The sequence below is a fragment of the Brettanomyces bruxellensis genome, chromosome 8, assembly GCF_011074885.1.
Source record: "Brettanomyces bruxellensis chromosome 8, complete sequence".
NCBI lineage: Eukaryota > Fungi > Ascomycota > Pichiomycetes > Pichiales > Pichiaceae > Brettanomyces > Brettanomyces bruxellensis.
This window is the reverse complement of record NC_054689.1, coordinates 2,044,954-2,068,633: the sequence shown is the minus strand read 5'-3', so window position 1 is coordinate 2,068,633 and position 23,680 is coordinate 2,044,954. Positions and strand designations below refer to the sequence as shown.

General features: G+C 38.4%; 9 protein-coding genes and 1 non-coding gene across 10 annotated transcripts; 5 read left to right on the top strand and 5 right to left on the bottom strand.

Moving 5' to 3' along the window:
- The first annotated feature begins 1,333 nt into the window (after positions 1–1,333).
- Positions 1,334–1,407, top strand: BRETT_001130. The gene has a single exon. It is a non-coding gene; the product is annotated as a tRNA-Arg (tRNA).
- Positions 1,408–2,030: 623 nt separating this feature from the next.
- BRETT_001129 (uncharacterized protein) lies at positions 2,031–4,688 on the top strand (the record flags this gene model as incomplete). Its single annotated transcript, XM_041279686.1, has 1 exon — positions 2,031–4,688. The coding sequence occupies one exon, from the start codon at positions 2,031–2,033 to the stop codon at positions 4,686–4,688; it is 2,658 nt and encodes an 885-aa protein (XP_041137900.1).
- A 328-nt stretch (positions 4,689–5,016) lies between these two features.
- On the top strand, positions 5,017–7,200 carry QNS1 (glutamine-dependent NAD(+) synthetase; the record flags this gene model as incomplete). Its single annotated transcript, XM_041279685.1, has 1 exon — positions 5,017–7,200. One exon carries the CDS (start codon positions 5,017–5,019, stop codon positions 7,198–7,200), a length of 2,184 nt encoding a protein of 727 aa, XP_041137899.1.
- Positions 7,201–7,342: 142 nt separating this feature from the next.
- BRETT_001127 (uncharacterized protein) lies at positions 7,343–8,764 on the bottom strand (the record flags this gene model as incomplete). The annotated part of the gene is made up of 1 exon (XM_041279684.1): positions 7,343–8,764. One exon carries the CDS (start codon positions 8,762–8,764, stop codon positions 7,343–7,345), a length of 1,422 nt encoding a protein of 473 aa, XP_041137898.1.
- A 592-nt stretch (positions 8,765–9,356) lies between these two features.
- Positions 9,357–10,568, bottom strand: BRETT_001126 (uncharacterized protein; the record flags this gene model as incomplete). The annotated part of the gene is made up of 1 exon (XM_041279683.1): positions 9,357–10,568. The coding sequence occupies one exon, from the start codon at positions 10,566–10,568 to the stop codon at positions 9,357–9,359; it is 1,212 nt and encodes a 403-aa protein (XP_041137897.1).
- A 2,403-nt stretch (positions 10,569–12,971) lies between these two features.
- Positions 12,972–13,661, top strand: BRETT_001125 (uncharacterized protein; the record flags this gene model as incomplete). The annotated part of the gene is made up of 1 exon (XM_041279682.1): positions 12,972–13,661. One exon carries the CDS (start codon positions 12,972–12,974, stop codon positions 13,659–13,661), a length of 690 nt encoding a protein of 229 aa, XP_041137896.1.
- Positions 13,662–13,806: 145 nt separating this feature from the next.
- On the bottom strand, positions 13,807–14,856 carry BRETT_001124 (uncharacterized protein; the record flags this gene model as incomplete). Its single annotated transcript, XM_041279681.1, has 1 exon — positions 13,807–14,856. The coding sequence occupies one exon, from the start codon at positions 14,854–14,856 to the stop codon at positions 13,807–13,809; it is 1,050 nt and encodes a 349-aa protein (XP_041137895.1).
- Positions 14,857–15,228: 372 nt separating this feature from the next.
- BRETT_001123 (uncharacterized protein) lies at positions 15,229–16,359 on the top strand (the record flags this gene model as incomplete). The annotated part of the gene is made up of 1 exon (XM_041279680.1): positions 15,229–16,359. One exon carries the CDS (start codon positions 15,229–15,231, stop codon positions 16,357–16,359), a length of 1,131 nt encoding a protein of 376 aa, XP_041137894.1.
- A 291-nt stretch (positions 16,360–16,650) lies between these two features.
- Positions 16,651–20,295, bottom strand: BRETT_001122 (uncharacterized protein; the record flags this gene model as incomplete). The annotated part of the gene is made up of 1 exon (XM_041279679.1): positions 16,651–20,295. The coding sequence occupies one exon, from the start codon at positions 20,293–20,295 to the stop codon at positions 16,651–16,653; it is 3,645 nt and encodes a 1,214-aa protein (XP_041137893.1).
- A 1,684-nt stretch (positions 20,296–21,979) lies between these two features.
- On the bottom strand, positions 21,980–23,650 carry BRETT_001121 (uncharacterized protein; the record flags this gene model as incomplete). Its single annotated transcript, XM_041279678.1, has 1 exon — positions 21,980–23,650. One exon carries the CDS (start codon positions 23,648–23,650, stop codon positions 21,980–21,982), a length of 1,671 nt encoding a protein of 556 aa, XP_041137892.1.
- Between the last annotated feature and the right edge of the window lie 30 nt (positions 23,651–23,680).

The following is a 23,680-nucleotide window of genomic DNA, read 5'->3' as shown; positions in this document are numbered from 1 at the left end:
TAGTCCATTTTACGTTGCTCAAGGATATAATCCTGATTCTCCAGCTCATATCTCCGCTGATATTATTGACTCAAACCGTTACAGTCCTAGAGCAGAAGACTTTGTGAGACGACTTGAATTAATTGGTCGACAGGTTAAAGATAACATCGTCCAGTCGCAACACTCGCAAGAAGCTCAGTATAATCGACATGTACGTGATCATACATTTAAGGTTGGTGACTATGTCTTAGTCAACCGCAACGCTTTCGGTATTAAGCGGCGGTACCAAAAAATTTTACCAGTCTATTATGGACCTTTTAAGATAGTGAGACCCAAGGGGCCGAACACTTTTGAAATTGATATTCAGATCCAACCTTACCAAAATAGGACTATGAATGTACGATGGTTTAAACCATACTTAAAGCAAGATGCTATTTACCCCAAAGAACCTCCGCACACTGATCTCGAAGTTCGAGACAGACTTTCTGAAATTATTGGTATAGCAGGTATTGACTATGATAAGAAGACCTACGACGTCTATTGGCAGGATTGCGATCCAGAACATGCCAGCACAATACCTATGACGTACTTTGACTTATTGGACGCAGTCCATCAGAACAATTTATTTGAGAACTTGAAAATGATCCGAGATGCACAGAAGTATCTCACCGATCCTCCTACAACGAATGAAGTTGGTAGCCCTCCTGAGGGTTACACAGATAGGCAGTGATTATTGATATATATGTCTATAGTGAATAAAGTTTTATAAATCGAGGACGATTTTTCTAAAAAACGGCGGTAATGTAAGGGGTCAAACCAAGAACCTATTGGTTTAAAGCCAGAGAAATAATTGAAAGTCACTGTTCCCAATAAGGAAAGGGAGAGTGAGAAATATTCTGACTTGGTCCGAAATAAGAGTCACGCGAGAGATGAATTAATTTCATGTTTAAAATAACTATGAGCTAATTAACAATAGTAATTAAGTCAAGAGAATTGACTTCTGGTTAAAGGATGGACGGGGACAGTCCATGCCATTGTAAATGACTGACGAACGTTTCCCGAGGAGGGAAAGTGTCTTCCGTTGTCATGAACTGATATTAGTAAAATAATAATTAATTTCGGGAAATGTGTCATTTCCATTTAATATAAATAGAGGTCCTTACCCTCTGGTAATGAGAGAAGGATGGAAAGAAATCTGAAGAAAGAAAGATACGAGAAGTATCAGAGAAGAATCTAATTAATCTATTATATATCTTTAGACGGATTTGGTAATCATCTAAAGAATCCTTACACTTCAGGTTATTGAAAATAATATTTTGTTACCTTCAGTCCGACCATTTACACTGTCGGAGATGCTCGCGTAGCGTAATTGGTTAGCGCGTTTGACTTCTAATCAAGAGATTGCGGGTTCGAGTCCCGCCGCGAGTGCAAGCGTCTTCCGATATTTTTTTGCTGCGCTTACCTTTCGTGTTCACCTCTTCTTCTTTGGTAGTTCCCATATCAATGCACAAGCTAATTGCAGCTTTATTTCGCTGACATAGCGATGTAAAGATACAGGTTTATGTGTTTTTAGAGGCATGAGATATCAATTTTTTACCCCCTGAATGAGAGACGTATTCGCAAATCTGAGACGCTATTATTTAGGAACTTTTTTAGGCGTAATTTTTTCCCCTCTCCCCTCGTAGCTGGAGAATTTAACTGTTTCAGCGCAGAATAGACTTTAACACAGTTTAAGTACATTTTAATTTAAGATCATCATCATTTACCACATCGGACAAAATTATAACAAAAATCCGCAGGAAAGTTAGTGTAAATTAATAAGGGGGGGGGGAAAAAGAACATAATCACGAGAAATAAGGGTGTGTTGACTTCATAATTAAAAACCAACCATTCAAAACATCATCACAGAACACTCAATACTATTTAAATTCATTGGAAGATCTTTCTTTGAAGCCAATTTAACGATCGTGGAGTTAGTATTGAAAAGAAGGGGACTATTTTCTTTAATTATCGAGGATTTATTTAAAACAGAAGCATACATCCTTACGAATATGCAAGAACAGAGTGTGAGCCAGTTATATACAGTCATTAAGGACTTTAAAGCCCGTCTCGGCGATGAACTTACCATCAACAAAGGTGATGCAATTGAACTTATAAGCGATGATCGTGAATACGGTGATGGTTGGTATATGGGTAAAAATTTGCGGACGGGTAAGGTTGGCCTCTATCCTAAAGTGTTTACGAGAGAAAAAACAACAAACGGCACTGTAAACAGGCCGTCACTTCTTCGCTCACGTTCAAGGAGATTTACGCCTCAAGGAAATTCTCCACTGCAAAATCAGCCAGAACATTTAACTGGTGTTCCAGAGGAGAGCTTACTACATCAGATACCGTCAAAACAGCAGCAATCACTTACCACCATTTCACAAAATTCAAACAACTCAAAAGATTCACACGTGTCCGAATTTACTCGGAAGATTAGGGATTTAGAGAGGCGAACACAATTGGAGTCTCAAAAAGAGTTTTCGGGAGGTAGTGGTAATCACTTAAACTCTAAAGCCAATGGATCGCGAGATGTAGCCAGCGTTTACACATCCGTTCATAAGGCTTTGAATGATATTGATAAAGCACTGGCTGAACTGAATATTGATGGAGATGCTCATCCGGATTCACAAGAAAATCTTGGGAATTTATCAAGTCAAGATGCCAATTCGCCTTTACCTTTGAACCCAGAGGAAGTTGAAAATTGGTCACCAGAAGATGTCTCTAGGTGGTTCTTGGACCTAGGATTTGATTCACTGTCAGCAGGTCAATTTGCAACACATAAAATAAATGGAGAGATTCTTATACAGATGGAATTGGCTTATTTAAAAGAGCTTGACATAACATCGTTTGGAACGAGGTTTGAGATGTATAAGGAAATAGAAGAACTTCGACTTCAGGCTAAAAAAAGGAGGTCAAGTATTGCACCTAATCACCCTGATACAGAACAAAACATACCAGCAAGTATGGTGGAGACTCAACAATCTTTTACGAATACGTCCCCATCAAATTCTCGCGCAAGAGAATTTCTGTCAGGTTTTAGTGAATCAACTCCTACCGAAATTCAGCGGTCGTCCGGATTTGCTAGTACGCCTGCTTTGAGAATGGATGGCAGTCGAGCGTCATCACTTATATCGCAACCTAGAACACCATTACCACGATCAGAAAGTCAACCTGTTGGAGGGTTTCAACCTAAGAAGCAATCAGAATACAAGAGTCGGTTGGATCCACGGAATGGATCGGATATCTATTTGTCTGGTGTTGGAATGAGTTCATCGTCACTTGATCTTGTTCAACCTGGTCATGTTAGAACTGGATCATTTGGTCAGACTTCATCAATTTATGATGATGCCAACGATAATACCGAGAGGGATACTGGTATGAGTAAGGATACATATGGAACTTCTGATTCTGAAATAGAGAGCTCTTCCAGCTTTTCATTTGCACCTTCATCATCCAAGAAAGAACAAAGTGCGCCGCATGAAAATTCGTTACAACAAGATCCACAAAACGATCCAGAAATGCAGAACACGAAACAGCAAGAAACTTTTGCAAATGATCGAATACAGAATGAAAGACGTACAGTTTCCGCCAAAGAGCATAGTTCACGGGATCTTCAAAAGGACCGTGAACCAGCAGGTAAAAGAATTATGTCAGCCACCGCTGCCCTCAGATCCCTCACCCAGTACAGGTCATCTAAAATGAAGACGTCCGCCTTTCAGGAGGGAATTCGCCAAATTACACCTGATAGTGCTGCTAAGAAAGCTGAATGCTCTGGATGGATGTTTAAAAGAGGAAATTTGTCAATTGGATCCTGGAAACAGCGCTTTTTTGTTTTAAACAAGACACGCTTAGCTTACTTTGCAAGTATGAAGGATAAAAGAGAGAAGGGCCTGATTGATATCACGTCTCATAAGGTTTTACCTGCCATAGAATCAGAGGACAAAGTTACGGCTGCTTTTGCTGCAACTGCTGGTTTTGGCAGATATTGCTTTAAACTTGTTCCTCCGGCCCCAGGCAGCAGGAAGGGATTAACATTCACCCAACAAAAGGTTCATTACTTTGCAGTTGATAGTAAAGATGAGATGCGCAAGTGGATGGCAGCATTAATGAAGGCTACCATTGAAATGGATGATACTGTTCCGGTAATATCGTCTTGTATGACACCTACAATTCCACTTCAAAGGGCACAAGAGCTACTTCAAGAAGCTCGAAAGAATGCTAACACAAATATTGAAATAATGAAAAAGATGAAGGAAAGGGAAAAAGGAAGCTTGTTTGGTGGTGATGGAAGTAACTCCCAGCAAAATGCGAGTACTGATTCGGGATCCGTACAACATAGTTTTCAAAATAGTGGAACTTCATCTGGTTCAGCGGTGACAACACCTACGAGTGATGCAAAAAGTTCCAAACGTGCAACGTCAACAAATGGAATGTCTACTCCTTACTTGTTAACATCGGGGCTTATGTCTCCCAATGCGACAAGTGGAGTAAACAACGAATCGCCTCAAAGGCCTCCTCCAATAATTACTAAATTAGATAATGATATGGACTTGTCGTCACCTGGATCACCAGAAGAATCAACACCACATAGTTCAACTTCATTAAAAAATGCAATGGATGCTGTTGGGAGGCGCGTGATGTCTTTAAGACGGAGTTCAAAATAATTTGCTATTGACCTTTACTCTAATAACTGTGTATAATGTAATTTTATTCAAAACATTGATCAATTACGAACTTATATGAACCACAAAAATAACTGTGCACCCTTATCCATCAAGGATACATTAAATTACGTAAAGTATTACCTCGAAAAAGATAAAAGTAGCTGCAGAAAGTAATTACTAACAAGCAAAAATTGAACACTCGATAAAAAATTAAAAAGAATGGAATATACACTTAACGCAGCCATTATTTAACATCTTCTTAGGGGGTATTGTTTAAATTCTTGAAAATATAATATATACAGCTGAATTTATTATCAGTATCATTGCTATGCCGCATTACGTTACAGTTGCTACATGCTCCCTCAACCAATGGGCACTTGATTTTGAAGGAAACAGAGATCGTATTCTCGAGTCGATTAAGATAGCTAAGGAAAGAGGAGCCAGACTTCGTGTTGGACCAGAGCTTGAAATTCCAGGATACGGTTGTCTAGATCATTTTTTGGAAAATGACGTATACTTACACTCCTGGGAAATGTATTCCCAGATTCTTGCTAACGAAGAGACGTACGGAATTCTTTTGGACATAGGTATGCCAATCATTCACAAAAACAAGCGTTATAATTGTCGTGTGCTTTCGTACGATGGAAAAGTTTTGCTAATCAGGCCAAAGTTATTTTTAGCAAATGATGGTAATTATAGGGAAATGAGATACTTTACTCCATGGTTGAAACCTCGATACGTGGAGAACTTCCAGTTACCTAGAATTGTTCAAAATATTAGTCACCAAGATCCATCCGAACATGGAATAGTTCAGTTTGGTGACATGGTCATTGCAACGAAAGATACCGTTATTGGTGCTGAGACATGTGAGGAGCTTTTTACTCCTGACGCCCCTCATATTGACATGTGTCTTGATGGAGTTGAAATCATCACAAATTCGTCTGGATCACATCATGAATTAAGAAAGCTAGATACCAGAATGCAACTTATTACAGAGGCGACAAGAAAATGTGGTGGACTTTATCTTTACTCTAATCAGAAGGGATGCGATGGGGACAGACTATATTATGATGGATGCTCCTTAATCGTTCTCAATGGACAAGTTCTTGCTCAAGGTAAACAATTTTCACTTGACGACGTGGAAGTTATTACTGCAACTGTTGATTTAGAGGATGTCAGATCATATAGGAGTATTATATCCCATGGTTTGCAGAGCCGGGTCTCACCCACATATGAAAGAGTTCATACATCACTTGAACTATCACCAGACACTCTTAACTTCAACCCTAACGTGTGTCCCACACAACCACGTGAGATCCATTATCATAAGCCAGAAGAGGAAATTGCATACGGTCCAGCCTGTTGGCTCTGGGACTATGTTAGAAGATGCCATGCAGTTGGATTTTTTTTGCCTCTTAGTGGTGGAATTGACAGTTGCGCGACTGCTGTAATTGTCCATTCTATGTGTCGACTTGTCGTGTCAAACTGTGCACATGGTAACAAACAGGTAATTAAGGATGCGAGAGAAGTTGCTGGCTATCCAGAAAACTCTGATTGGATTCCGCAAACTCCACAGGAGCTTGCTAGTAGGGTATTTCACACATGCTACATGGGAACCAAGAATTCGTCAACTGAGACACGTAAGAGGTCAAAGATATTGGCGGAAAAAATTGGTTCGTATCACATTGATCTAAATATGGATACCATAGTCAATGCTATTGTGAATATGTTTGAGGTGACGACAGGAAAGAGACCAATCTATAAAGTTTTCGGCGGATCCAACGTTGAGAATTTAGCTTTACAAAATATACAGGCCAGAATGAGAATGGTGCTCGCTTATTTGTTTGCTCAATTGTTACCATGGATTCGTTCCGGTGTTAGAAGTGGCGGTAATTCGGGTGGACTTCTTGTTCTGGGATCTGCCAATGTTGATGAACAACTTAGAGGCTATCTTACTAAATATGACTGCTCCTCCGCTGATATCAACCCTATTGGAAGTATTTCAAAGGTTGATCTTATCCGTTTTATAAAGTGGGCTAGGATTAACTTCGAGCTTCCAGTGCTCCAGGAGTTTGTTGATGCAACACCTACCGCCGAGTTGGAACCTATCACAGATACTCATGTCCAATCGGATGAAGCAGACATGGGCTTTACGTATGAAGAACTTGGTATACTAGGGCGTCTTCGTAAGATTGACAAATGTGGTCCATACTCTATGTTCATGAAGCTTCTTCATTTATGGCATGGAAAGAAAACACCAGAGGAAACAGCTCAAAAAGTCGAAAGCTTTTTCTGGTACTATGCTGTTAATCGTCACAAGCAAACTGTTAGTACACCATCATACCACGCCGAACAATACTCACCGGATGATCACAGATTTGATTTACGACCATTTTTGATCAATCCAGCTTTTCCATGGGCTAGACATAAGATTAGTAACGTTTTAGAGAAGATCAATACTTACAAGAAAAACAACAACTGTTCGGAGGTGGATCCTTCTGAAGTTGATTAAAATAAATTTATCTAAGTTCAATTATTCGTTTTAAAGCTGCTAAAAAAACGTCTTACTTTAAAAAAAAAAATAAGCGGTGACATTAAAATAATTCATAATTCATACTTAAGTAATGCTAATTAGGCGGTTAATTGGTCGGATATCATTTTTTGATGCCCCATTTTTTATTCAACTTATTCAATAAATCAATTTTCGAGCTTACGGAAGGATTTTGACTGCGACTCAGATCCTCATAATCGTTTCTTTCAACAAATTCCAGAAGGCTGATGGAAACCTTATCGGGAATATCCTCATGGACAAAATGACCCAGTTCATCAGAGTCTTCGCTGCAAATTGTTTTAGTCTGTGTAGTCAATGTATTTTTGAGTTGCAGTTGAGAGTTGTGGAAAACCGTCAATTGGTATCGACCCTGCATTTGGCCTATCATTAAATCCTTATCGAGATAATCATTATTGACCAAAATAAGCATTTTTGAGACAGAGTTGCCTATACTGATAAAATTAGAAGAGAGCCCAGTGAACCAACTTGCCCATCCCTTTTCCGTCTTAGAAAGATCAGTGACCCAACAATACGGTCCCTGTCCCGATTTATCTCGCCTGTAAACCAAGGGTGGCACAGAAATTATCGCACTTTTCCGGTTATGTATTAATCCACTTGAAATATGCCAATCAATCGCACTTTTTAAGGAAGGAAAGCTTTTTGGAACACCTCTTAGATAAGCTGGCATCGAGCTAAGAGCTTTCACTGCAGTGTCTTCCACAATATCAATCATAATAAGCCCTTTTATGCAATTGAATATACTTTCAGGTAACGGCAAATCCAGAGACTTTCTTTTAGATGTAGAATTTGCCTTTCTGTTATATTTTAACATATGCTGCTCTTCATAAACAACTTTGGTTAAAACAGCACCTCCTAAAGAATGGCCCAAGAGAAATAAGCTGGGGATGACATCACTCTTAGAAAAATGTTGAATATAAAACTGCTTCAATACAAATTCAAAATCATAGCACAACTGGTCTATTGACATAGAGTAATTCTGACTCTCAGTACTATTAATTCGGTTGGTAGTTCCATGACCTCTCATATCAAAAGTAAACAATCCTGGGGTACCATTGTATCCTTGAAGCTTAGACTGCTTTTTCAACGACTGTGTAAGTTTTGCAAAAGTTAATCCAGATGAACCAGCACCATGATGAGAAATGAAAATAACAGGATTATTATTTATATCTTCAATAGTATCATTGATTATGGGTTTCGAATAATATGTTTGAAAACAATATCCACTGTTAGGATCTCTGTAAATGTCGTTACAGTCAAAGAAATCCCCCCACTTCGGAAGATTCTGAACGAACACATTCTCACTTTCGGCTGCCAACCTTGTTTTATGATGAAATGAATGTGATCCGAGTGCTCCCACACCCGGCAATGGCGCTAATTCACCAAATGAATCTTCTGAATTACCATAGTTATCAACATCATCTACAGCTTCCGAAAAATTAAGTCCCAAGCTCTTTTCAGCCTTTGCAAGCTTATTTTGAAACAATTTTCTTTGAAACTCTGACATAATCATACAAAGCAGGTCGTATGCAATTAAACTGCCGGATTATCCTCAACCTCTTATTAAAGCAGAAGACAGCTTGTTTATAAAAATGGTACGTTCCAAATTTTTGAACCTCGACTCATGTTTTTCTGTACAATACTTTATCGTCGCGACGGCGGTAGTTATCTGTCATTTACAATGCAACTAACCACATTAACAGTGCTGTTATTAATACCAAACTATTTCAAGCAATTAAATAAGACAATCCGAAATTAACATTCAATAAATATACCGGCAAACAACATAAACACAAATGAGAAAAGAAAGCAGTATTCCTAGGTAAAAACCATATATCCAGGAGAAAGATCTTAAAACTAAAAAACCTCTCGAAGTTGACGAAATGAAACATTGACTGAAAACAGCCCTAGTAATGTCACTGTAAAAGGAAAGATGCTTGAGAAAAGTAAGCCAGTTGACCAACAACTGACATAGTATAAGCAAAGATGTTAAATTTTTAGGGACAATCCATCAGGCTATTACTTGATAAAACCATGATAGCATTAAAAATTGTTATCAGGTACACCGATGGATACCTTTTAGAAAATATTATCATTTTTCATGAAGAATGATAGTATCCTTTCTGGGATAGTTTCATAGATATCTTCTTCATGACGATGGCTGGTGGAGGTTCGTTGACAAGCTGCGTTCCATTGTCTTCGTCCCCATGCTTGAAACAACAGCGCTTACCATAACGACAAGTTCCCGTCCTCATCCAATTAATACAAGGCTTCGTCTTCCAATTTTCACATCTCTTAATCCTCTTCAGCTCCTGCTCACCATGTGCAAACTGACATTTAGAGCCATAAGGGCAGTAACCATTCCTTTGGAACTGAACGCACATTTCAGTCTTATAAAGTTGATTATCCTTCTTCTTGCTTCTGAAGGAATCACGCGAGCTGCTGGTCTTATGCGATCTCGCCTTGCTACCAACACTACCGCTTCTAATAGCAGAAGATCCAGAGATACTCTTCTTCTCGCGATCAACTAGCGCAGGAATCGAAGAACAACTATCAACCGAAGTTTCTGCATCTGAAGGAGATGGGAGATCATTCTCAGTAATCTGGGAGGTTTGCTGACCCAACAAGCTTAAATTTTCTTCAGTTAAAGGATAAGATCTGATCATAGAAGAATCTTCATGTTTCTCCAAAGGAGCGTCACTTCTTGTCATGGATGACGAAACAGTGGACTGAGGTGGGTGACAAACTATACTATGATTAGCATTATTGTTATAGTAGATAGCTCCATCATTCAAACGCAAAGGTTCCTGCAGAGGACTGGATGGGTACGAAAATGTACTCGTAGCGATACTTGGAGTCGAATTACCTCTTGGAAGAGTAGATGAAATACCCCAGCCATTTCCTGCAAGAGATGGATATCTCTCTCTAACAAAAGGCTGAGATGATGTTTCCTTTCTAATATTTCCAAAAGACTGACTATGACGAGTAGGCATACAATTTGTGAATTTAAAATGAGCGGCTTGGTTCATAACATGTTGTGGACCTGGTGAGTAATTACCATAAATATCACGCCTAGAATCAGACCATAAGTCTGGAATAAGCTTCATCATCTCAAAGTTTTCAGAGCTTTCAGAAGATAAACCATCATCAAATGAGATTCTCGATGAATTTCTTCTGGAGGCCGAAGTAGCAGAACCACATGATGAAGATCCGGATGGAAGATCTTTCATGTTCCAATCCCAAATACTTTTTGGGTTGTGGAGCTCAAAAGAGCTTGTAGATAAATAAGATGGATTCCAAATATTAGACATGCGTATTTTATTTATTCAACGATATGTATAATTCCCCAGATAATCTTTTGTCAAATGATTAGAAAACAATTTACAACAAATCAGTGGCGAAATCTTATTGTCCGTTTCATTCAGCTGTTAAGAAGGTTGGAGATTATCAAACGATGAAGCAAATATAAGGAGTCAAGTGAAAAACTCGGGCTCTTAATCAAAGTTCTCAAGTTAGAGAAAGCTGACAGGGAAAGGTTAATATATATCTGATCAGACTCGTATAATCAAGGAGGGGAAAAGTAAAGAAATCCTCAACAAAGATGAAAGACATCAAACGACAAGTCCGAGAATTCTTGTTACTAGATTTGCCTATCTGTTTTTAGAATTTTTTATAGAGAAAAAAACAAACAATAATAAAATGTAGGGCTTGCATGGATGAAAAATATCCGCGGGCAGGCAAAAAAACAAATATGGAAGGGTGCAAAAAAGAAAAGAGAAAATAAAGTAAGTTTGAATGTGTCTTTCGGATTTTTGCAGTGACTATTGTTTGGCGGAACCAACTAATATGGAAAAAAAGAACATGTGCAAGAAAATATACACACCATGACACAGAAAGATGGCACCTTTTTGGAGTTCTTTCTAAAGCTATAGGTTGTCAGAGTCGCAAGACCCAAATACTTTGATTAAACATGACACGTAACTCAGCTTCTAGAATTTTGGATTCATACTGTGGCAAGAAAATTTTTAATAGTATATAATTTTAGGGCCTTCGGGGATTGAGAGATGACCTGGTCTGGGCTAGTTGTTCAAAAAGTTTAATGGATAATATAAAGCGAAGCCAAACGTTAAGATTTGAAAAAAAAGGTGAGCAAAAAAAACATTTGAAAAATAAAAAAAGGGAGAGGATAGCCCCGTAGACTCCGATATCTCAGGTTTTCCGATGGGACAACACACTTTTATTGTCCGGCGAACAGGTAAAAGTGTTTCACCATTTAAACGGCATAAAATTTTTGCTGATCTTTCTCATTTTATTTTTCATTTTATTCTTTTTCATTCCATTTCTCATACTAATTTCTTGAACTTGGGCGGCACTTTTCTGCCTGGCGGAAATTATGTTAAATGTGGGGAGACACGGTCTCGCTTTAGCGAGATGCAAAATAAACTTTGTCGGCTTCTTTGCCGAGATCTGAACATCGGCGGCCCCAAATACTAAAAATGGTGTTGGCTATTTTTTGTGTTTCTCACAATCCAATGAAAATGGCATTTTGGATCCGGTATTTGTACACTGTCGTAGCTTAGTTTACACTCTCAACTCAGTCCATCGGTATTTGACTTCTGATTGTTTACATCTTTTAACGTGCGATTAACATTTGGCCAACTGATTTTATATTATTGCACCAAAAACTGAGACAAATAGAATCTATGTATTTTTCAGTACATTTTAGAATTGACACAGGAAAGACAACATACTACGCATGGACACTGTAATGAGCTGTGATTATATCGATCAACGGCGGAAAGAATAAAAATAAGATTTTGGACAGTCTAACCTTTTGTCACACGAGCTGAACGAGCATGCCAAGAATCGCATAATCCTGGGAACGACATCAAAGGCCGATGGATAGTTTTTTTGAGTACCAATGTAGAAAAAAAAAGCTTATTCGATAAATGTCGATCAACCGATGTCGGAGAAAGAATTTTTAAACATTACGGTAAAATGCGCCCACACTTGTATAAACGAAACGCTTGCATTTAACTCTCGACTAAAATAATGAATCACCCCCGCTCTTATTTATTTATCGCCCTACACGTTTCTAGGAACTGTATGACAAAACAAAGATGATCACTAGCCTACGATACAACTAAACATAATTTACTACACTCAAAACCAACTATCATACACTTCTGTTAAGAAGCACAGTCTCAGATTGTATAAAAAGAGCACTAGTAAATTGTGTGGTGAAGGTGGGCCGTGCTAACTCTCAACACTTCCCCCAAACAAGTAGGAAGAATTCACCAAACCTAAATTGCATCGAAGATACTATCCAGGAAGAGAACCTATTTTAGATTATAGCCACTCATCATTGACTGTTATAGTTGATGAGGAAAGAAGAGATATAAAATCAGACGTTACGAGAAACTTAGAATGGGAACATAGAAATCAAAAAATTTGCAATTGTGCGCCTTTTATACTATTTTTTTCTGGAGTGAGAAAGATATACATTGAAGGGCAGGGGGAAAAATCTTTAAGGACTTAAAGTCGCGTCTGTTTGCTTCGCGAATTATATGACGCAGGTAAAAATAGGAAAAAGGTGTACGACAGCTCGGGTTGAGGGTTGACACGACATATACTTCTCGTCGACTGGACCCCAGAAAGCCATATATTCAAAACGGATTATCAATTTGTTAGAACCACGAAAGTTTGTGCGTACAATGTTTATTCAACTTATAGCAGTTGTGGGTACAATACTTGGATTCATATGCAGCACACTCTCGGTTGCCGCGGGGTTGTACTACATGTCTGAAATTATAGAAGATAACATTGAATTCACAAGGAGAACGTTGTCCATATGCATAAAAGGACTTTCGACTATCTTGATTCTTCTATGGCTTTTTGATGATTTTAGTTTGAAGCATGTACTCTTCACTTTATTTTCCTACTACGTTTACAGTCTCAATTTAAAACATTTCCCAATTGTCAACATAAAGGGGCCTATTTTCATAGCTACATGCATTCTAGCGATACTAAATCATTATTTTTGGTTCAGGTATTTCAGCAATCCATATATTCCACCATTGGAGGATAGGCTTGATCCTAACTTTAAAATGCCACACTATCCAACATTTGCTGAAATTGCATCGTTCTTTGGCATTTGCGTGTGGTTTGTACCGTTTGCATTATTTATCTCTCTCAGCTCAGCAGATTCAAGTCTCCCATTAACTGCTTCGGATTTGAGTTCAAGCAATCAAACTGATAAAAAGGTTAACAAATCAGTTAATTTAATTAGATACTTGTTATCTCAGATCGCTCAGACGATAGACAAAGGATTCAAATTACTAGGCATAAATTTCAACTTCAGAAGTCGCAACGATTCCAGCAATCCTAACGAGATTTATGCATGATGGTTACATTAACCCGCTTCTTACTCCACCTTTTTCTTTTGGCTTCAGCGCTCTTTGCATATTTTTATAACAACAGTGCCAATTTTCCAGTTATATATATATATATATACTTTTCTTTCGTTCGTGTAAACTAACTTTATTAAAATCATCTCACAAATATATATAATGACTTTTCAGCTTTGAGGTAGTAGGAAGTAATGAGACCTTGACTTTTTGCAGGTATGGGAAATGCTATGGGACTGGAGTTAATCTTTCCCGATGATGATATTATAATACTTTTGGTATATTTGTTGTAGTTCAATTCAAAATTGTCATCCCCAGATAACTGTGACGTAACATGTAGTAGAAAGGTATAACACTCTTTGGTATCTTTAGGTTCAAGCATTTTGAGATCAACAGTGAAGGGAATTTTTTCATTTGTCTGAGAAACCAACTTTTCCTTTGGCTTTTGTTTACTATGATGCAAATTTGACGGATTAATTTCAAGTATAAGTGGCGAGCGCTTAGCTGCCGGAAATACTGGAGAGTCATTTGGCATTTTTAAGTTATTTAGCCCATTCTCTTCTTGCATCAATCTTTTGGCATCAAGAATGTTTGTAAAGCTCTCTTTCTGATCGAACGAGTTTTGAAGTTCTTGTACCTCATGAAAATCATTATTCAAATTGGCAACATTGACGTCTATATTCTGTAACTGCCCCATATAAGACCTTCTAGGAAACTTAACAGCATCTCGGTCAATTAAGAAGTGTCCTCCTACCTGAAATTCAACAGAATCAAAACACCACTGAGTCAATATCATTCTAAGATCTGCATTCAAAGACACCCATTCCATAGGCTTTCTATTTATAATACAATCAACAATTAAACAATTCTTTCCCTTCTTATCCTTTCCATTTCGGAGCTGAGGTGATGTGAGAATAGGTATTTCCCACTTATTGTTCATAATCTGAGGAAATATTATGGCCGGATCGAATACCTCGGTATCATTACCTGAATCATCTTTCGGCATTGGAACCTTTGGATGGGATCCAACATTTATAAAAAGTTTAGTGCCTGGTAGTGACCCGCCGTACGATGAGAATATCTTAGTCTTGATAACAAATTTAGGTTCAGGGACTATCTGTATCAGTTTTTTCTCATCGTTGTTTGAAGAGGCTTTGATGTTATATCGCTTAGTTTTCAAAGCGTTAAGCATCAAGTAAAAGTTGGCAAATAAAAATAGATATATTAGATGCTGTCAGTTCAATCAAGCAAAGACAGTGCTCAATTAAGTGTTCGGTCAGTCGGTCGGCTTACTATTCTGATATCAATTCCGATAAATTTTTTTTATTTTTTTTTTTGTAGTGCAAGGTAGCTTGTCACGCTCTTGTAAGGAAAGAGAGAAAAAAAAAGGTAAACACAAAGTACTAAACATTGTAAACAAACTAACTTCATGAAACAAAAGTACAAAAAGTTGATTTTAAACATTTGAATCGCTCTTCCTTCTGAAGCATTCAAGAAGTTTCAACTCAATTAAAATATTTGGGGCCGCATAAAATATACACCATTCTTCCCTTCCAATTGCTAAATGTCTTACACGGCTAATTTTAAGGTTTCAAAGGATAATTTACAATTCCGCCCCGAAGAGAAAGGTCCAAGCGATTCTCAAAGCTCTGACGACGGATCCAGTATTATGAGCCGACAGTCTAGTGTAACTTCTACTCCTAGATCCATTTCGCCATGCAGAAGAACAGGTATAAATCTTGGATTAAGCGTGATCGGCGACTCATCTAGTCTTCATGGAAGTTCAACACGTATACATGAGGATGGAGATAATCATAATAACCAGGCTATCAGTACATTGGAACTAAAAGAATTGAACACTAAGGCGCGCAGTAGTCCACGGAAGCACTCAATATCACCTATAAAAGAGCAAATTAACGAAGCGGAATCGCGATCGCAGGAGCTCTCGGAAAGGCTTAGGCTCTTGGCCAGTAAAGAAATGCAGATTCTGGAACTCAAAAACACGATCCAAACTCTCGTTAGAAGAAAACGATATTTGGAAGAAGAGACTGCCCTTTTAAAGAAGAACCTTCAAAAAGAAGTTGTGAAACGTGTCACCCAAGAGTATAGTTCTACATCGGCTAGCAGTGCGAGGACTCGCTCATCAACCGGCAATTCTCAGACTATTAATCAAGAAGTTTTTAAACGCAATCATGTTTCAAGTTCGGGAAGTTATACAAATGGAGACCGCAAATCTTGGTTGGCAAGCCCAATAAATTTCCTTCAACAGTTCGATAGCGCAGTTACAACTGAATTGAACAATTTACAGGAACCTCAAAAAGCACACATTGCTTCAAAAAACAATGACAGTAGACGGGCTCCACACAAGGGTGTTGATTCAAGTGGAAGAGAGATTGGTAGTCCACTGAAAAGTTTAGCTGAGCAACGTCCGGCACCATCTGATTTAGTTCAATCTGTCTCGCAGCACATTTGGTCTTTCGTAAATGATGTGAAAGAGAGTATATCATTAGACAACCCAATGATGGATGCATCTGTTTCAGGAAACGTTAGCACGTATTCAAACACCAAAGGCTCTCATAAAATCAACACCAAAGGGCAAGCAACTACATCCAAAAGTCTGGTAACTATTGATCCTGATAACAGCCAAGTTACTGAAGATGACTTATGGGATGATGAGGATTTGATTGATATTTAATTGCCATTGATTGGTAATCATACTCACATTTTCATACTTTTCTAAACGTAACACGATATTCCATTCTTCCGTTTAGGGACTTAATATAATGCAGATACGCATATTCTTTTGTCCCCCAAACCTAAAATATATACACTTATGTAATCACGAACACTATTTTTTTCTATATACATATGAAAACACACTTGAACGCGATTTATTTAATACGGCAACGCATGTATCTACTTGATATCACACTAATTATACATTGATCAAAATACCTTAAAGCTAACCTGTCTTATCTAAAATACATCACATTTGTGGCGATGCAGAGACATCTGGTGAAGTAAATATCTTTTTCTTTAATGACACTAACTCCTCTCTCATCTTATCTCTCTCCTGGGAAGCAATGAACAATTCAGCCTCCAAGTCCTTGATCTTGAAACTGTATTGAGCTTCAATTTCAGAGAAATCTTCATCGTTGCTAGAGTTTATGCCCTTTGACTCTCCATTTTCGGCATCCTCATCGGATCTAACTTTTGGCGATATACTACGCTTAAGCTTTAACTCGTCTAAATCAGAACTTAATTTTTTGTTCGCATCCTTCAACTTTTCCATTTCGCTTTGAGAAAGGGTCAACGCTCTGTGCGTATTATTGAGAGAGTTAACAGAATTCTTGTATGCTTCCTCGAGCTCTTTAAGTCTCTTATCCTGAACTTCGACTTTGCTTCTCAACTGATTTTCCTCATCCTTGTCGACATTAAGCAACTTATCAACTTGTGATTGAAGTTCTTGGATCGTCTTATTCCGAGACGATTGTGATTCATCTTTTCCATCCATAGTTCTGTCCTCCCGAAGCGACACTGCATCTAATCTTTCAAGAAGAGGCTGAACATCAAACTGCTTTCCAGAAGATAATGAGTCAGTAGGCTCTGCCTTCTCAATTTCATTCTGCCCATGATCCAACCTTTTATCTCCCTCAGAAACACCGTAGACAGAACGGAGTTTTTCAACCTCATCTTCCGCTGCTCTGCATTTACCTTCCAATTCTGTAATCTTCCTTCTCAATTCAGCCTCTTCAACTAATTGCTCCTGCAAGTTTGAGATTTTCTTTTGTTGAGCTTCAACGACTCTATGTAATCCCTTAAACTTCATTAACTCAGACTTAATGTATGAAACGGTACTTTCAAAGTTCCTCCTTATATTTGAGTTATCATTCTCCAATTTGAGAATTTTATTTTCGTATCCAACTTTATCACGTATTGTCAAATCTTGTGGGGAATTGTTATCACTTTGAGAATCTTTTTGGTTATCTGTAAGAGACTCAGACTGGACGGAAACATTGAGACTTCCAGAATTTTGCAACTGCTTAAGTCTTTTTTGTAGTTCCTGAATCTGAGTAGTTTTTCGATCAAGTTCATCATTTCTCGACGACGTATCACGACTTTTTTGCTTTACATTTTCCAACTTCATATAAACCTCATGTTTTTCATTTTCCAACTTGACAATTTGATTGTTCGCGTCATTCACACGCTCCTGCATCTCTTTTTTCAAGTTTCTTATCATACTTGCCATCTGTTGCAATTTTTGAGATTCTGCCGATATTGAGCCAATATACTGAGAATCTGTTTCCTCCGAAGCATGTCGATCAACACTTCCAGTCTCTTTGCTAGCCGGAACTTGTTCATAAGGAATATTAGAAGCAGCAGTGGAAGCTTCAGTACGCACGACAGAACTATCAGATTCATCACTCATATTTCCATCATCGTCGTTACCAACCAACTCAACTTTGCTATTGGTGGCAGGCAAAATAGTTGGGGTAAGTTCCGATCTCTTTGGTGGGGGATCTAACAAATCTGTTTCCTTTTCTTCATCTGAAGCATTGCTTCCTCGAGGGGCTGCAACACCTTTACTCAAGTCCATAACGGGCCTGTCAGGAGCCCTTTCAGGGGTTTTAACATCAGAAGGAAATTCAGAATTGATTGGTGTGTGATTGGTATCATACGTTTTAGGAAAATGATTATTCTGCACTTGGATATCGCTGGAAATATTCGCACTGTTACTCGTAGGCTTTGAAGAAGATGCTATGACGACAGTATCGTTATTACTAGTTTCTTCGAGATTGATCTTGGTAGAAATACCCTTATTTGAAGCCTCAACAACTGGTTGAATATCGCTTGCATCTGTAAATTGTTCTCCACTAGTGACGGATGTACTGTTGGACACATTAGCAGAGCTTTCTGATATGTCTTTTTGTGGTGAGTGCGACTCTCCATGAATAGAACCAGATGCGTTATCTTTTTCCATATATTTTGAAATGTGACGTAAATCAAATTCATAAATAACAGAACTTGGAAAAGAAAATTGGCTTTCATCAAGAGCACGCCTGGCATCCTCATAAACACCGGTGAAATCTTTATCTGAACCATCACCTCCCATAATCACAAGCTTCTCATTTACAATGTCGGCAGTCAGTGAATGACCACATCTAGGACCTGGATTGAATGCCAAATCAGCTTTGATCTTCCAGCAGTTATATGTCTTTAAATCAATAACGTAGAGATCAGACGAGAGGCTGTCATCTTCAAGCTTTCCTCCATATATAAACAAAAGATTCTGATACAACGCAGCGGCATGATCCTGTAATGCAGGAGGTCTACCTTTCCCATGAAGATCGCACTTTGTCCAATCTTCCGTAATGGGATCAAACCTTAACAAGTCGTCGTGCACAAATTTCCCATCAAATCCACCATAAACATAGAGCTTGTCCTCAAAAGCAGTCATTGTATGGTTTGCCAACGGTGATGGAATGATACCAGCTTTAGAATTAGATGGATCAATCTTAACCCACGATGTTTTGGGATCTCTAAAGTTAGTGAGATTGAATTTCCATATGTCAGAGTAATACTCATCTTCAAGCTGCCCTCCAAACACATAAAGATAGCTCAACCAACGTCCCGATTGATGTGGTACTTCAAAGTTCAAAACAGCAATTTGATGTCCATATCTTCCACTAGGACTGGAACCGACCGGCTTTGTCACCGTCCATTTGAGTGACGTTATATTGAAAAAGTAGAGTTTATTGTCAAGAACCTGGGTGGAGTTAGTGACTGTATCTCCAGCAAATATGATAAAAGCGTTGCCTATCAAGACACAAGCATGACCAATTCTTGGAGCAGGCATTCTGTCAAAATTTTCAATGGGGGAAGCAATATAAGGATAATTATCGTTAGTATGTTTTGGCGATGGCAGTGATAATTGACTCTCATGCTTAACTGGCTCTATGATCCACATATCACCAAACACATTCTTGCCACCCAAACCACCCATTAAATAAATGGCCCCAGTATCCGACGTTGTCGAAGACGTCGCATGACTAAACCTTGGAAAAGGAGAATTATATAATCTTTTCTTCCTCCATGGTGTATGCCCCAATTCTCTTTTCAATTGCGAGGGAGTGAGAGTTCGTGATTCCGATCTTTCCTTTAAGTTCTTATCAACAGAAGGCTTGGCATTAACAGTATTAGTATTTGGCGCACCAATAAAGTTTTGAATCTGCTGATGTATTGGTGTGGAAGTACGGGCAAATGGGGTCTCCTCACTACTTATCGGATGCGATGGAGATCGTTGACGTGATTTTTCACTTCCCAATGAACGACTGATAGTGTCAGATACAGGAGTACTCATGGACTCAGGCGATGATTGCTGGGCTGAAGTCCCAGGAGAGGATTCCGAATTTGACGACAGTTGATGGCTATTTCCATTAAAATTTGTACTTTCCCCATTCATTCTAGGTGTATTTTCTTGACTTTGCTTCATTACAGGGCTCTTCATCGATGATGCCAAAACATTGAAAGACGTGGATTCCTTTGAACCTTTCTTAGTGTGAACTTTTGGGGAAGATGCAGAGGCACCCTTACCAGTATTTTTACTATGCCTTTTAAAGAACCCAGCCATTTGTATTAATCAGCACTTTAGAGCAAGTGAATTTTGAAATATATAGTAAGGGGGAGAAGAAGGACGAATTCCCGACACTTAAAAACAAATGTGACCTCGAGAAGTGATGTCCTAACGGATGTATCGAAAATTTACAGAATGAAAGAGTTTCGTTAGCACACACGAAAGTAAGTAGAATAATGTTTGTTACAAATACGTATGAGATCAAAATAAATCAGTAATATTTGCCGAAAGAAAAAAAGGCAGACAGCCCTGAGGTACCGGAAAGTGATACACAATAGAAAATGCTGCAAAAATAAAAGAAGAGCATTGTTAAGATGGATCATGAAAGTAGAAAAAAAAAAGAAAGTAAGCCCATTCATTCATTTAAAATTTACACCAGAAACGTACTGCAAAATTCGCGTGTTAAAAAACAACAAAAAGGAGTAGGGAAGAAATAGGAGACGTGGTACGCGAGGAGTTGATTGGGACAGGGGTATTTTTTTTTGGCAAGCCATCAATCAGCTTTGTTCAGACATCAGGGTGCTACTGCTTTGAGTCAGAAAAAGAGGACGTGTCGTGTTACTCGAATTATTCATGGCTTAAAGCAAAATTATCCTTACTTTCTTCCCTCGAACTCGCTTACGCGTCCCCTTGTTTATTTAATACCAAAAAAATATTCTACACACATCGTGTATCAATGAATATTCTATGTATACTTTGAGCAAAATTGAGGGCGGAGAAGTTTGACTAGAAGGTACATGAAATGAATATCGCAATAATAGAAGGAAAGGTATAACATCTCCCCAATAGTAGGATGATGCTGAAAAGGCATTCTTTTTCAAAACGAAGAGAGGGAGAAAGAGAATAAATAGCAAAAAACAAAAATCGATGGACGATCCTATCGGAAACCGTGGCATGGCTGGTAATATATGTTGCCTCCGATATTTCTTACAATTGTAAATTAAGATTTGTTCTTTTATCCACTAAAGAAATGAACTGACATCTTTAATATACACGGCTTCTTAATAAGGTGTGTGATTATTCTAAAATTCACGGTAAAGCGTTCAGGTGGTTTAGATCAATACAGAAAAAGTACCTTCCCTTTTTTGATGTGTTTCCTTTTTACATCACTGCATTATGCATCTTGGCATATAATGCATTTTTTTTTGGGCGGCTATTTTCCTTTTTTTTATTGATGGCCAACAAGCTTTTCTCTTGTTGGCAGACTAACATTTGTATTCTCATGGTTCAAATAATTATCTGCTAGAAGAACTATCCATGAAATCAAATGGTTTAGGAGTTGATATTTACGTACTTCAGCTTTCAACAAATATCAGTATTTTCTGTCCTGTCTCGCTTATTGGATTGTGAGAAAGTTATGTAGGACATAAGTGAAAATTCTTCAGATCTTAGCATGTTCGAAACTAAATAAAAAGTCACATACTTTACGAACGCGTCCGCAACCCAGAAGAGGTCGTACGGAAAACAACAAAAAACAACAAAAAAAAAATTTGAGGCGTTCGTATACGTATGTATTGGTGCAGGCTCTTTTTTTTTACTGCGTGTTATATGCCATGCGACAAAGATTGGAAAAGAGTTCTCTATCTGAAATTTTGCAAATGGCAAACTATACCAGCGATTCTTGTATGAAGTAGATTAATTGGCACGATATCATTTATATATTGAGTACATAACAAATTCCTTAATCTGGAACATCCCAGTTTCCTGGCCTGTTTCCCTGAGGTATTTGAGGACCTCCAGCTCTCTTCGCAACAATAATCTGGTCAACTCCTAGAATAGTACGGACAGCTTGTGTTGCTAATTTGATAGCATTCTTCTTGGATATAAGAGAATCCATTATCTGTTCATGCTTTACATCAAGAAGACAATCATTTAGACCATCGGCTTCAATATTGATACCCAGACGAAGAGCATCAGGATCATTCTCAACATGAGAGGAATAAAGACGGGGTAACACTGCAGATGCATCCAAACCCGATGTTTCGCATAGTATTCTAGGCATAAATTCGAAAGCTTCCGCAAACTTCTTGATTCCAAGTTGAAGTAGACCAGGCGTTTGCTCTCCATAAGATGTGACACGCTTCACCAATTCTGCCTCTGTAGATCCCGCACCAGGAACCAACCGTGGATCTTTTAAAACAGCTTTGATAACTGCAACACCGTCATCAATTGCCCTTTCAACATCGTCCATTTTGCCCTTTGTAGCACCCCTAAGTATAATCGTGGAAGTTAAAGATCTGCTATCTGAGCTTTGCTTGAAAATTGTGACTGTATCCCCGCCAATTTCCTTCGTTTCAACGACATCCACAAGTCCCATTTCCTCCGGCATTGGGGCACCTAGTCTAACCAATGGCGTTGCTCCACACACCCTGGTTATTCTTCTCAAATCAAACTTTGATGGAACTTTCAGCACAAGAATCTTATTTCTATTCAAATAATGAAGAGCCAACTCTCCAACACCTTGACCAGCAATCACAACACGAACACCTGAATCATAAATCTCCTTCACCACTTTCTCAAGCTGTTCTTCTTCACCTCTACTGAACGCTAGCATCTCCTTTGCATTATGTAACAACACCGTGCCTTTAGTTTCTGAAGTAGACAAATCAACAGGACAATTGAATACAACAACTTTAGCTGGACCCTTAATTTTTTTCACATCTGACTCGGGCTCCCTTGGCAAGACCATACCGTTAATAACAGTTGAGCTTGGCAAAGATGCGCCCATAATTTTGACCACCCTGATGGAATCCACATTAAATAATGACGGATTTGATTTTGGAATGACATACAAAACTGCCTCAGAAATCAAGTCACTGATCTTATCCTCCCAGCCATATTGCTTGGAAGCAACAACTGGCTTTATCACTTTCAGAATTTCCTCCTTTTTGTAGTAATTGGCAACTTTGTCAATTACCAAATTACCCAATTCTTTTAGTGTGTGATTACATGCCAGCTGATATCCTTGGTTAATCTCTGTAGGCGTAAGTCCTAAAACCAAAAGCTTTTCCGCAAGTTGTAAGAGTTCGCCTGCAAAGACTAGAACGTAATTTGTGTTATCACCAATCTCATTCTCTTGCTGTTCAGAATACATCACTAAAACCTTAACTGCAGGGTGGACCACATCCATCTCCTTAATCATAGTTGCGGCATCGCTCGTGATAAAAACTTTCTGTAACTGGTTCACAACAATTTTGTTTTTACCGCACGGACCAATCGAAGTGGAAACCATATTGCTGATTTCTCTGCATGCCTCTATATTTCTGTTGATTGCACCATCACTGTTTGATTGCAGCTTATAGCCCTGCCTGAAAAGCGACGAATTTGGGGCTGCTGGTAATTTTAAAGCCATATTTGCAATTGTTTACCTTTGCTTTTCGTT